Source organism: Morus notabilis, unplaced genomic scaffold (genome assembly GCF_000414095.1).
Source record: "Morus notabilis unplaced genomic scaffold, ASM41409v2 Scaffold540, whole genome shotgun sequence".
NCBI classification, from domain to species: domain Eukaryota; kingdom Viridiplantae; phylum Streptophyta; class Magnoliopsida; order Rosales; family Moraceae; genus Morus; species Morus notabilis.
The window spans coordinates 60966-74744 of record NW_010361114.1 but is presented as its reverse complement, the minus strand read 5'-3'; the positions used below and the strand labels follow the sequence as shown (position 1 = coordinate 74744).

General features: G+C 34.0%; 2 protein-coding genes across 2 annotated transcripts; one reads left to right on the top strand and one right to left on the bottom strand.

Annotated features, from left to right (window-relative positions):
• The first annotated feature begins 2977 nt into the window (after positions 1-2977).
• On the top strand, positions 2978-4520 carry LOC21387405 (ethylene-responsive transcription factor ERF061). Its single transcript, XM_010098520.2, has one exon. It carries the CDS (start codon positions 3197-3199, stop codon positions 4157-4159), a length of 963 nt encoding a protein of 320 aa, XP_010096822.1. The 5' UTR covers positions 2978-3196; the 3' UTR covers positions 4160-4520.
• A 541-nt stretch (positions 4521-5061) lies between these two features.
• LOC21387404 (DNA primase small subunit) lies at positions 5062-9833 on the bottom strand. Its single transcript, XM_024165867.1, has 17 exons — positions 9755-9833; positions 9445-9580; positions 9207-9257; positions 8912-9087; positions 8363-8440; positions 8159-8270; positions 7986-8070; positions 7832-7883; positions 7692-7753; positions 7497-7612; positions 7274-7392; positions 6628-6696; positions 6417-6474; positions 6196-6269; positions 5804-5852; positions 5632-5711; positions 5062-5335 (listed from the first exon to the last, which is right to left on the bottom strand). Exons 2-17 carry the CDS (start codon positions 9560-9562, stop codon positions 5273-5275), a joined length of 1362 nt encoding a protein of 453 aa, XP_024021635.1. The 5' UTR covers positions 9563-9580; positions 9755-9833; the 3' UTR covers positions 5062-5272.
• Between the last annotated feature and the right edge of the window lie 3946 nt (positions 9834-13779).

Below are 13779 nucleotides of genomic sequence, written 5' to 3'. Positions count from 1 at the left end.
TTATTGTTTGTTTTCAAAGAAAGCAAGGAAAGAAAGAAAATCCGCATACCATACTTAGTAATGTAATGCATGCGTGTAATAAATTTAAGAAGTGATTTTTATCTTCTTTTTTTTTTTTTAAATTTATTTGTTATTTTCTTTTTGGCTGTCAAGTGAGACAAAGGAGAGTGGAGAATTAGATATTTGCTACCATCTTATGTCATGTCTATTGATCATTCAGAAAGTTTTGTCTCCAACAAAAATGTGAAATTATTAATTATTAATGTACTCGTTATATATTGTTGATACAAATTTGGAGAGTGAGATACATGGAAATCCAGCTATGATCATTTAGAATATATTATATACATATACACATATATAATAGGTAGCAACTGATCAGTGCTAGTAGTAATTAGTGAACAGTGGTATATATATCACATGGTCAATATATATATATATATATACATACATACTTAACATTAGGCTTGCTTATATATAGCTATGACTGCCTAATTTGTGGGGTTGACATATATACGGCCACTACATGGTGTCGGAGTACTTGATGAGCTTTCTTGAACTAAAAAGTTAGCTACTTATCACACTAGCTTTCGTGTCCTCCTTCTTCTACGCTAATTTTTTATTGACGATTCTCTTTCAAGGCTTAAAAGAAAAGGGGGAAAAAAAAAATTTTCCAAGCTTCTCACGCGAAAATATACAACATACCCAAGAATATGTGTGATACGACTAATGATGGAGTTAGAAATTTTTGATAGTGGAAACTAATAATTGAAGATAAAATTTAGTATCATCTATAAGAATATTTATAAATTTTAAAAAATGTAGTGGGCCTATGTATATATATTACTGTAATCCAATATATATTTATATATTTTTATAAAAAAAAAAAATAGTTTAGTGCCGGTTTGAGCCCTAATTACTGAGCCTTAATTGACTCCGTCCGTTCATATCACAGTTTTATTTTGTTGAAAAAAATTAACTACGCAAGCCCGTAGGCTGAATGTTCATCATAATTACAAGTATAAATCCTTTTCGTGATAATGGCTTGGTGCTTTGGCTTCTTATATTTATGCATTCTTAGTAACAATGAATAAAACGACATGGTATTTTAAAAAACAAGAGAAAATAAAATAAAACGACATGGCATTTTAGAAGTCTTCCGACAAATTTATGTGTTTCTCAAGTTCCATGGAACTGGGGAAAATCTTCTTTTACATTTGTGGACATAAACTTTCACATTCAATGGGTTTATGCATGGGATGTCAATTAATTCGTCTGCACATGTGTGTGTGTGTGTGTGTGTATATATATATATATATACATATTATGTGTGCATGTATGTGTATGATATATTTGCTTTTTTTTTTCTTTCTAACGCTACTTGTAATTTCCGATGTTCATTCATTTCCTATCACACATTTACTTCACAATAATCAAGTTTCTCCTTTTGACCCTCTATATTATGTGTACATGTGTGTGTGTGTGTATATATATATATATATAAAAATTGAGTTTGGTACTTTCGGTTTTCGAAAATTTCATGTCGGTGCCTCGACTTTTTCCCTTATTATAAAAATTCATCTATTAACCAGAATTCTGAAGGAAAAAAAAAGATTTTAAAAATTGTTATACCTGGAGAGCATAATCCTTTTTAAAAATTTATCTCTTCAAAATCCTTTTTCTTCTTTAAAATTCTAGTCAATAGATGAATTTTTACAATAAGGATAATTTTGTCTTTTCGTGTCCCAAAAATGGCTCCGAGGTGCTAAAAAAAGATTTTCTAGAGGGTTGAATTTTCAAAAACAGAGGGTACAAAACTCAAATTTCAATATAACAAAGGGTACTACTAAAATAAAATTTTCCCTATCGTTTATTAGCAATATCACTAGGTCTTCCATAGTAAGTGAAAAAGCCCTAAATAGTGGATACGCATGTACTTTTGAATTAAAAAGACTACGATGAATAACCACTGATGGTGGTGGCATGATGGCACGATGATCGATCTATTTTTCTATTAGCAAATAATAATAATAATAATAATAATAATAACAACGACTACGGTGAATAGCTAAATGCTAGATATGCCAGAATCAACGTTTTTGTATGGAAATGTTTTAGAAAGATACCACTCACGTGATGAGAGATCAATATGTCAACACTAAATGTTAAACAAATCACTTGCTATATTTTGTTGAAAAAAAAAAAAGAAGAAAAATTTTATACTGGGATAAAAAATAAAAAATAAAAAGTGAAAACTTCTTCAGTTAAATTGTCATGTTTCTCTAATCATATATGATGTTACTATAGAATTCTCTTAAAAACAGTGCTAATTTCCATTTAGTTCACTAAAGACGCTTCATATTATGTGGTTAAACCTTATGAACAATAACACGTAGTTTATTATGAAAAATGAAATTGAAGAAGAGAAGAAAGGGCAAGTTTTTTCCATGCACGAGATGAAACGATAACGAGAAGGAGATCTATTAGGAAGCTAGACGCGTGGCCCTAATGAAGTTATTGTTGCCTGCGGACTTTAAATTCAAAAAGCTGACTGGCTTCACTAAATAAAAAAAGTAGCTTTTTGAGCTCAAGCGCTAGAAATGTAGAGGTACGGGCATCTCAAGGGACCACACGGAGATAAACCCAAATATCTTCACCCTTTGTAGTTTTCCCCATCACGGTTTTTTCTTCTTCCCTTTAGAATAATACCTGACCAAATTACAACAACACCCTTTTTCATCACGTTTTGTTGCTTATTCAATGATGGCAGTTTGGTCATTATGCACACAAGCAGACAAGCTTCCCTCCAAAATCACCGAATTGGACCAAAATGTCAAACAATTTAGAACTTTTTTTGGTGTGATGCACACATGATGTAGAGAGAGGGTAAAAAGTTCATAAGAAGTACGCATATCTCTGTATCTCTATAAATACAAATAGCAGGAGACCAAACTCAATATCAAAGCTTAGTAAATCAAAAAATCTCTCTCTCTCTAGACCAAGAATAAGATTTCATCTTCTCTCTCTCTCAAGAAACCCCATAGCTTTTCTTCTAATTCTTTCATAGTCTACCTCTTCTTCAAGTTCCAATCAGGAAAAAAGGGTCAATTTTTTTAAGAACCCAGTTCCTGAATTTCTCTCTTTTGTTCATTTTCCGTGTCTTCTCAAACTCTTACAAGAGAAACTGGCCATAGCCATGGATAGAATCCATGACACCCACTTTCCTTTACAATTCAGCAAAGGTCTCGATATCAGATCTTCGCTTTCAAATCTCATACTAACCGGAGGAACGACCACCACCTTGGACTCAATTTTCTCCCATTGCGTTCCCTCATGTTCAACAACCACCAAAAACGACAACAACAATCCTGTTTTGGAGCCATTAGGCTCATCAGTTTACCTCCAGCAAAGAGATCTTCTCCAAAAGTTCAGCTCCGAGAACATGACAACCTATGACTTCTCACGGTTTTCCATGACCAACCCAGTTCAGGACTCTGTCTCTGTGTCCACAACAGCAAGAAGTATGGCTTTCTCGGCTTCTGTTCCGTACAGGAAGAAGCTCTACAGGGGAGTGAGGCAGAGGCATTGGGGAAAATGGGTTGCCGAGATTAGGCTTCCTCAGAACAGAATGAGAGTCTGGCTTGGAACATACGACACCGCGGAAGCCGCGGCTTATGCATACGACAGGGCGGCCTATAAGCTCCGAGGGGAGTATGCCCGCTTGAACTTTCCGAATTTGAAAGATCCGAGTGTCTTGGGGTTCGGGGATTGGACCAAGTTGAATGCTCTCAAGAGCTCAGTGGATGCGAAGATTCAAGCCATCTGCCAGAAGGTTAAGAGGAACAAAGCCAAGAAGAATGCCAAGAAGAGTGAGGCTGTTGGAGATGGAAAAGGCAGTGGTGGTTGTAAGGCTGAGAATGTTGTTAATTCGTCGTCGACTTCGTCGTCGTCCGCGTTTTCTCCCCTGGTTTTGGGGCCGGAAATGGTGTCGCCGACGGTTTCCGAAGACGGGTTTTGGAGGTCTGAGAATTCTCCGTGCTCTGTTTCCAATGAGTGTCCCATGGCTGCTGTTGCAGAGGACTCTGGATTTGAAGGATCTTCGCTTGCTCGGATCCCGTCTTTCGATCCTGATTTGATTTGGGAGGTTCTTGCTAATTGAGAACAGCAATGAGAGCAAATTCTTCAAAATTTTTAGTGAAATTCATTCTCAGTTTTCTTCTTTTTTTTTTTTTGTTGTTGTTGTTGTCGGTTTGCTGTTGGGTGTTGTCTCGCTTTTTGTTAGTTTGGAGCTGTATTAAGTGTAAAGGGTAGGCTTTTGAGATGTTAGAGTTCATGCTATTTTGGAGTTTCTTAGAAGGGATTTGTTGTAAGGTTATTTTGTGCCTCTGTTTTTGTATGAAGGCATTAAGAATGTTCTTGGTGACAATTGCTAATCATATGAAAATTTCTGAGGGGGCCTTTAGGTGTTAATAATTGTTCTTTCATGTTTAAGCAATTTAATAAGTTCTAGCCAAAAAAAAAAAAGCAATTTAATAAATTTTACAGAGATTTTTCTCTTCTTATTTTATAATATACACAAGAAAGCAAAGCAAATCCTTGACCTAGATTTGACACAAATAAGAAATAAAATAAAGTTTATCAAAAAGGTCATGTGCAGCATGAGTCACAGCCTTGTCCTCCAAGAAGAGAACTTGTGGCCCTTTAGCCTATATGACAAAAAATGAGTGAGAGCGATGTCTCTTCATTTGAGCTTCATATAGAAAAAGACATGTATAAAGAAATTCCGTGCGGTATTCATCCTTTTTGTACTGGTTTGTTCTATTCTAGATAATATAAACAAAAAGGTTAACAAGGAGGATAAACCAGAATTAATATGAAGTTTAACTCTAGCAAAAGCTCATTAATCTAAAGCTTGAGATGTAATACACCAAAGGGGTCTCAACTCTCAAGTAATATCAATATGAATTTATATTAATTGTTCTCAAGTAAAATCAAATACTGAAGGCAACATTCATATCACATACATTAGTTAACCAGAATATTATGAAACGCGATATGTAGCATCAGGTCAGACTGCTTGAATACTAAAAATGTATTGTCACAACAATTCGTCATACAACTTTCATTTAAAAAAAAAAAAAAAAGTTGGGGTTGGGGATATACAATCATATCAGTAGCTGCAGAATATGTTTCTTCATATGAAATTACACTGAAAGTGCATCCGGACTTTGAGAACTGGAGTGTCTCTTGTAATAAAATAACGAGGAAAGCTCTACCAATTGATGGAGTTCTTTGAATGCTGAAGTTTTGTCTTGTAGGAACTTTCTATCTCCTCCTGCAACATTTATGGGGAAAACAAATTGCTATTTTTAGTTAACATAGCTCTCTTCTGGAAAAATATCTCGTTGAAAAGTCAAATAGCAATTCGACCATCAATACATGTCCTTGTCAAAGCATGTGCATTAAGACAAATGCTCCTCCTTGGTGTTCCTAGAAAGGACTTGAATGAAAGAAGAGATTTATCCCTTTGAAGAATCAGAAAATTTTTATCACAAGCTTCTTGCACTGTTTATGCAATACGTCAATTTCCTAGCTAAACTAAGAGGAGCATAAAAATAGGATGTGATATACCTTGCAAGATTTCAGTAGTGGCTGCAAGAACGATGTTCTGAAGAACCTGATTGATTTTCCGAGCGAGGTTTTGTCCCAATCTGAAATTGAGAAAAAAGATATTTAGCGCATCTTTACTAACAGAAGAAAAGCACGTCTCAAATGCAATGATCCAAGTTCTGCATAAACACACCATTCTCGACCTCTGATTTCGCCCCTTCCATGTTAAGTTCTTGTAAAAGCTGAAAATTTAACAAAATCAGATAAGAAATTATTCAGATAAAAAGAAGATGTATGAATTTTGTTTCGTGAAACTTGAATCTTAAAACTTTTCTTATCACCAAAGGGATAGGAATTTTGGGCAAACCATTTGATTGGAAAAAGAAAAAAAAGGCAGTAGTGGATATTTTATCACCTACACAACTAACAGCACATAGGAACACATGAAAATTCAACACTACGATACTATACCAGAATCTATTTTGTTTCTCATTCAAGGAAAAAAAAAGTTATCTGCACTAATAAGGATCTTAACAGATGAAAAATGCAAATAAAGAAGAAACTTTCGATCAACCACATGATTACCTTGGAAAGAGTTGGTACCGTAGTAGGATCAAACTCCTCACATTTTTTTGGATCAATTGGAACGCAAACATGACCTAGAACAGAAGAGATACTAAATAAAGCAACCTTTAGAGGATAGACACCTAGAGTTCCAATTGTGCATAGTTGGAAAATAAAGGCTAATATGTAAAGAGTGGCTGATGGTAGGCCATATTGAGAGTTGTTAAGCAGAGGGCAATAACCTGTTTTTGGATGTACACAGAACGGTGCCTTTAGCAAGTGATTCATGTGTTTTGAAACCTGACAAAGGAATAGGTCCCGGTCAAGGAAAATATATATACTTCCTAGCGTAGATGATTTCACTTCCATAAAGAGTATCAAATTCTTTATCTATATTTTATACAGTATAAAATTCTGTTAAAAGAGCAAAAATAAAATGAGTTCTGAAAATACCTCCATGTCAAGGCGAGGGTAGGTATAAGAAAAAACAATCTCTTCGATGCCCCTCCGCAGCCCTTGTCCCTAAGACAATGTAATAGTGAAAAGCAACATAAGGTTCCTCTAGGAATGAAATGACATCTATGGAATATAAAAAGGGGAAATTCAAGCTCACAAGTGCGAATAATATGAAGGAATTTGATGCATGAACTAACAAGCGTCGGATCTAGTCGGCACATAGTGCAAGGCATGAGCACAAGTATGCTAATGGTACCACACTGCTAATGTAAATAGCACTAAAAATGGCACGAAAATACAACAAACTTGAAATGCAATGTAATAATGTATGAAGCATTGAAATGCATCGATACAAATCTAAAGCACTACTGAAATTGACAACCAACAATATCTACATACTGTTAGAACAAAAATACCAATTATCAACTAAACTAAACCCCCTTATTAACGTCATAATGTTACCAGATGCATGGGCATTCCAAACTATCTATATATTGAAAAAATAATCCTATGGAATGCCTCAGGAACTCTAAATGGAATTCCCAAAATATTCATGCTAGATGTGCCAGAGGTTTAACCATCAGCCAGGAAAGTACATATTTTCTAAACATTAAAAAAAATGTTCCATACATCTGGTTCATACCTTCTGTTTTCCTGATTGCAGCAAAATTTTCAGCTGCTCCCATCGAATAACATTAATGTCTTCTTTTGAGGTAGAGCGCCTATTCTCCTGCCACTTCCCACGAAGCTCAGATTTAACAGCTGCAAAGGTGACATGCAAATCAAATTCTGATAAATTATCACAAGGAAAATAAGACTCATTATATATAAAGTCATTTATATAAAGTGATCTGCTAATTGCATACATTCGTCGTGAATCATGTCCAAGATCTTTTCGTATCTCTCCTCGGTTGAAAATAAATTTTGACTTGGAAGCAGCTTCAGCTCAAAGAAGTTCCTCAGAACTTCGGTGTATGATCTCCTGTGGGAACAAACTAATATTAGAGGGGGAAACAAGGAGTTCAGTCTCACAAAAAGAAATAATGCATGCCAATACTTACGCAAGGAACGGATGAAGAGCATGTCCAGTTAACGACACTTTTTTATGACTATTCTCATTTCCCTGTAAGGAGATCAGTGAGTTCCACTAACAATCTAAAAGATCTGTTGAAATCTCCATGTATCTTTAAACAAATATCACCTTGTAAACGCGGAAATAGTCAGCAATAGCTCCCCTCTGTTCATTAGTCAACCTGTAGGAAAGACAGCAGGACATTGGAAATCCATGCTTCTCATAATGTAGACAAAAAAACAAAGGAAAATGAAGATACGGCTTTCTACTATAAGTGCACTACCTTCTTGCTTTCCCATCACAAACCCAGCAATGAACACCACGTCTCCCACTATACACCCACAGAATGTGATTGAAACCAAAATCATCTGCAACAAAAGAGTTAAAACAGTGTAAAGCAAATGTTTGTAACATTATATACCTGGCACATCAACAATTATAAGTCCAAGTTCCAACCTCTGAGGGAAGTATCAATAACTTTGATAGCTATTGTCATCAGTGGCCAGCATGCAAAGCAAACATCGGCCCCAGAGCAGCAGTATCTAACATCATCGTAATCTGTTATATCCTGCAGGGAGAAGAATAAATATTTCCAGTTAACGGAGAAAAAAAAAGTTTAGAATGCAATCATTTACCAAATTCAAGAGATGATTAGCTTACTATATCGAAAATTAGCTCCCTTTCCACCGGAGTGAAAACATTATCACCAGTTTGTGCATATGCACGCCTCTTTGCAGGCTGCAACATAAATAGGAAGAAGTACATAATCATTGAGAAAAGGAAAAAGCTATGATGTTACGTAAAAACAAGGATAGAGAGGAATTAGAACGCACGAGAAAACATGGCCAAAATCCCCGTAAAATACCATGTTTTCATAAACAGAAGTTAAAATTCTTGATTGTTTCAAACTTATTTGGTACATCAAAATTTATGTCATGAAAGTATTGAAGCTAAATATATGGTACATATTAGGACCCAACTTTATGTTGCAAAAAGAATCTGAGATATTAGGTCCATATAAGTAGAATCAATTCGCCGATGGCATTATGCTTGTTTACACTGCAAGATCACACAATGTAGGCTTAGCAGATAAGGAACTTCCATCGGATGGAATTCAATTTACAGTGTCAATTTGGACATAATTTCACTATTGAAAAAGCTCAGATCAACAATATAGAATTTATTTAATTAAAAAAATGAAAAACTTACGTCGACGCTGTAAACAGGCCCGATATCGATTTTAACAGGACAGTTTTCTCTGATGGAGTTCTCGAGCTCATACGCGCCGTAGAAAGACTGGAATCGCAAATAAATGTCATTCTCCAGGGTGAAAGAGAATTCCCTTCTGCCAAAATAGGACTGATCACACCCAGGATGCTTCCCATCTACATATCAGCAACCAATTACTATAATCATCCACACACACACACACACACAAAAACACTTGTGGGTGTCAAGAAAAATGCCATCAACAACACAGAGAAATCAAAAATTGAAAGCTCACCGTTTCCGTACGACATCCATTTATATATATCGGCATGTGGAAATAGCTTCCCTGCAACGAATAAACTCGTTTGTAAAAATAAAAAAATAAAAAATAAAAAAACTCATTTCCTAGCTTGCTAGAGAGAACCAAATTTTGGGAAAATCAAATCCTTTAGTTAAAATTCAATGAAATGATAAGAGGCAAGTGAATGTAAACCAGGAAATGAAGCAAACGAGAACCCGAATCGCTTGCTTACCGTAATAAATTTTGAGATAATTAGCATCAAATCCCTCGGGAATCGCATTCGCTTCCCTTTGTTCACATCCGTCAATCTCCATTTCGTCCCTTCCACCTTCAACTTCTTCTCTCGTCATCGTTTCAAACTCTAAAAACTAAAGAAACGACGAGTAAAACAGAGTTAATCTACGCAAAATACCTCGAAGATTGATTCGATCCAGAAGATCTGTGCATAAACGCAGAAAACGCTAAGCCGAAAGCGAGGATTGCACAGGAAAAGAGGAAATTTTTTCAATTAATTGGTTGAAAAATTGTTGAAAGATTCTTACTTTGCTTAAACCCTAACTGGGGAGAGGAAAAGCATGAGGTTGGCTGGTTTCTGAAATGGCGGGAAGAGTTTCAGGCGTGTGGATTTTTTGGCGGGAAATGCTTGGGAGTGACTGGTGAGTACTAAAAAAGGACAATATGATGACCAGCAAAAAAAAAAAGAAAAAAAGGACAATATGAGATATTGGGATCTCTGAGTTTCTTGTGCCTTACGACATGCCGTTTAGTTGTACTGCTTCGTTGTATGTAAACGATTTGTCGTATTTATTCTCAAGAGTAGAATTGCGACATGTCGTTTAATTGTTATTCAAAATAAAAGGTATGTCGTTTTGCAAAACCGACATTTACTCACTTTTAAAGTCAAATTTGTCTTCCTTCAAAACAAAAAAAAATTTAAAATTTGTCTTCCTTTTTTTTTCCCTCTTCTAAAGCAATTAACAACAAATTGTATGCCCCTGTAGTTTACCTTCAAACAGAAATGACATGTGGCTTCTCCCGAAATCAAAACCGCATGTCGTTTATCTTAATCTCAATTTGTGACAACTACTTGACGTATTTTGAAAGGAACGACAATAGCTCAGTGTTTATGTCGTTTTTTCTTCCAATGACAATAAGGTGCCATTCTATTTTAAGAAACATGTTAACTTGTAATGTAATGTTTGGAAAATATATTGGGAGCATGAGATGAGATGTAATAAGATATTTACTATTAATTTAATAAAAGAGTTTATTCATTATTTTATGTGCATATATTATTGAATATTTTATGAATATCACTAAAAATTATGTGATTATTTATGTGACCTTAAATATTGTATATACGTGAAATATGTGAGAGGGTAATATTTAAGGATAATAATCAAAATAATATTCGTAATGAATTTAATTAAAGTTTGAAATCTTTAATTAAAACATTACTAATACATGTAATTCCCATTTAGAATGGAATGGTATGATCTGCACTTTTAATATAGTGAGATATTAAATGAGTGTATTACACATAATGAGATTGTGTGAAACCGAGACACATACACAATATGAATTTCTGATAATTTCCGTAAAGCATAGAAATTCTAATTGAGTCTACCGATTATCATATGTAGAGTGATCTTAATCATGAGTTATTAACAGACTCATATTTATGGATTTGTGTCTTTTGATTTAGTCGGGACAGATTTCGAGATGTTGAATCCTATTCTTTGTATTTTGGAGACATGATGAAGTGAGCAGCCGAGAATGTTAATACATGAGATGGAATCCATTCATTCTTGAGAAAAAAGTAGATAAATAATTCTCTTAAAGATTGATTCAGTACTTGGACTAGTAGGAGCTTTGATTCATGAATTTATTTTATAAATCACTATCTATTAGAGAATCAATGGTACTCGAGGATAAAGATGTAATTAGAGAGATTAACAGATTTTACATAGCTCTAACTATGAACTATTTATGGAATGATCTATATGTAATGATTATATCAAATGGACACTTCACAGTTTAGAAGTAATTTATATATATAATTATGAGAGTGCAATTCCAAGTTTATAGTGGAGTAACTTTTAAAATTAATTAAATTAATTAAATTAATTAATTAATTAAAAAGTTTTAATTAATTATTAATTTTATTTGAGCTCAGAATTATAGATCCATGAGTCCCCACGTCATTCTTGTAATTCTACAAGACACTAAGGGTAAAATGAAAAATTTAGAATTATGCGTAAAGCATAGAAATTCTAATTGAGTCTACCGATTATCATATGTAGAGTGATCTTAATCATGAGTTATTAACAGACTCATATTTATGGATTTGTGTCTTTTGATTTAGTCGGGACAGATTTCGAGATGTTGAATCCTATTCTTTGTATTTTGGAGACATGATGAAGTGAGCAGCCGAGAATGTTAATACATGAGATGGAATCCATTCATTCTTGAGAAAAAAGTAGATAAATAATTCTCTTAAAGATTGATTCAGTACTTGGACTAGTAGGAGCTTTGATTCATGAATTTATTTTATAAATCACTATCTATTAGAGAATCAATTGTACTCGAGGATAAAGATGTAATTAGAGAGATTAACATATTTTACCTAGCTCTAACTATGAACTATTTATGGAATGATCTATATGTAATGATTATATCAAATGGACACTTCACAGTTTAGAAGTAATTTATATATATAATTATGAGAGTGCAATTCTAAGTTTATAGTGGAGTAACTTTTAAAATTAATTAAATTAATTAATTAATTAAAAAGTTTTAATTAATTATTAATTTTATTTGAGCTCAGAATTACAGACCCATGAGTCCCCACGTCATTCTTGTAATTCTACAAGACACTAAGGGTAAAATGAAAATTTTAGAATTATGTAATTCTAAAATAAAACGCTTAAGAATAATTAATTGAGATTTAATTATAACTTAAATAATGTGATTATTTTAAATTTTAGAACACATATGTGGAGGTATCCACGTGGTGTACATGCCATATGCAGTGTGAATCCCTCTGGGATTCAATTGCTTGCTCTCTGAGTTATCCAAATGACTTATTTGATAAGTTGTCCAATTGAAATTCAAATTAAATTAAGTTTGATTAAAATTGGAATTTGAATTTGAGTCAAAATTGGACTGCAGGTTAAAAACATAATTTTGCTTTCTTCCCTACTTGCTATTTGCATTTACCACATGGAGGAATCTCCCTGTGATTCTTCCATGCGGTGGCCGGCCATATGGGATAAGGGAGAGAGTCAATTTTTGTTTTCAAAGTCAATTAGAAGTGGGAGATAATTATCAAACTTTATCTTGGAGATTAAGTTTATACATTTTTTGGGAGTCTGACTACTACTTTATAAATAGGAGATTGTAAAAAATTGAAGAACACAATTTTTGCTCTCCTTAGCATAGGTGGCCGAATTTTATAAAGAAAGGAAAGGAAAAATTTTCTTCCAAATTCCACGTCATGCATGTGTTGGTATTTGTGGAAAGCTTGAGTGTTTATTTGTTAATCCCATTTTGTTTTAGGTGTGCCCACACACACATTTTCGTAGATTGAAAGAATTGACGAAGAAGATTCAAGTATTCTAAACAAGCTTGTAGCAAGGAACGTTCGTGGTCAAAGAACTCAAGTTATCGACCGAATCGTTCGCTATGTAAATAAATAAATTTGATTAATTTATTCGTACATAAATTAATGTAATCTATAGAGTATCTCAAAGTTTTATGAAAATTTTGTTATACATGATTCGTTAGATACACGCTTCTGTATTGAAAATCGTTTTCAAAACTAACAAATACCCTATAAAGTATGTACCTTATTTTTAATGTGCCCCTTAAATTTTCAACATCGTTCAATACGCCCTTTGATATATAACAAACAGTTCAAAACGTCCCCTCGGTAGACTTCCTTCAGTTATTTTAATGAATTGCTGACGTTGCTATTAAAAAAAGTTGGGAAACATATCGTAATATGAATTTAATACTTTTTGATCTAAAAAAATATAATAAAAAAGAACATACAAATTTTAAAGAATGCTGGAATCTTCTACTAGGAAAACAAAAGCTAAAAAGTGAATTGAAAACTAAAAGGATTTCATCCACCAGACTACATTTGCTCGCATCGGCGACATGATTGGATCTCCACAGGGGAGCTCTTCAGGGCTCAGGCGTCGATGGATAATGTCGCAGATCTTACGATAAAGGCGCGATCTAGTTATGAAAGTCACAAATTTGGTTATGGCTTGCTGACAGGATATCTATAGAGCTACGACAAATAAATATGATCGGCGAAAAAGGACCAAATATGATTACGGCGATGTCGAAGCGGTGACAAAGGATGTTGTTGTGGAAGTGAAGATTTGTGATCGAACAATGGAGAGAGATTACAAAATATGGGTTTTGAAAATTTGGAGTGTATTTGAAATTATTTTCGAAAATATTTTTGCACGTCTTTTGAGGCAAACAAACTAAAACGGTCCACAAATCGCGTTTGTTTAATAAAAGTTTTGAAAACTGAAACGAAAAGAAAAAACAA

What these genes read in the sequence shown, in the direction of transcription:
- LOC21387405 (XM_010098520.2), top strand. Translation starts at nt 3,197, where the DNA reads ATGGATAGAATCCATGACACCCACTTTCCTTTACAATTCAGCAAAGGT.
- LOC21387404 (XM_024165867.1), bottom strand. Translation starts at nt 9,562, where the DNA reads ATGACGAGAGAAGAAGTTGAAGGTGGAAGGGACGAAATGGAGATTGAC. An exon ending in ATGGATGTCGTACGGAAACG is followed by an intron (nt 9,088 to 9,206) that starts GTGAGCTTTCAA and finishes GCTGATATGTAG; the next exon opens with ATGGGAAGCATCCTGGGTGT. An exon ending in TGCAATCAGGAAAACAGAAG is followed by an intron (nt 6,697 to 7,273) that starts GTATGAACCAGA and finishes ACATTGTCTTAG; the next exon opens with GGACAAGGGCTGCGGAGGGG.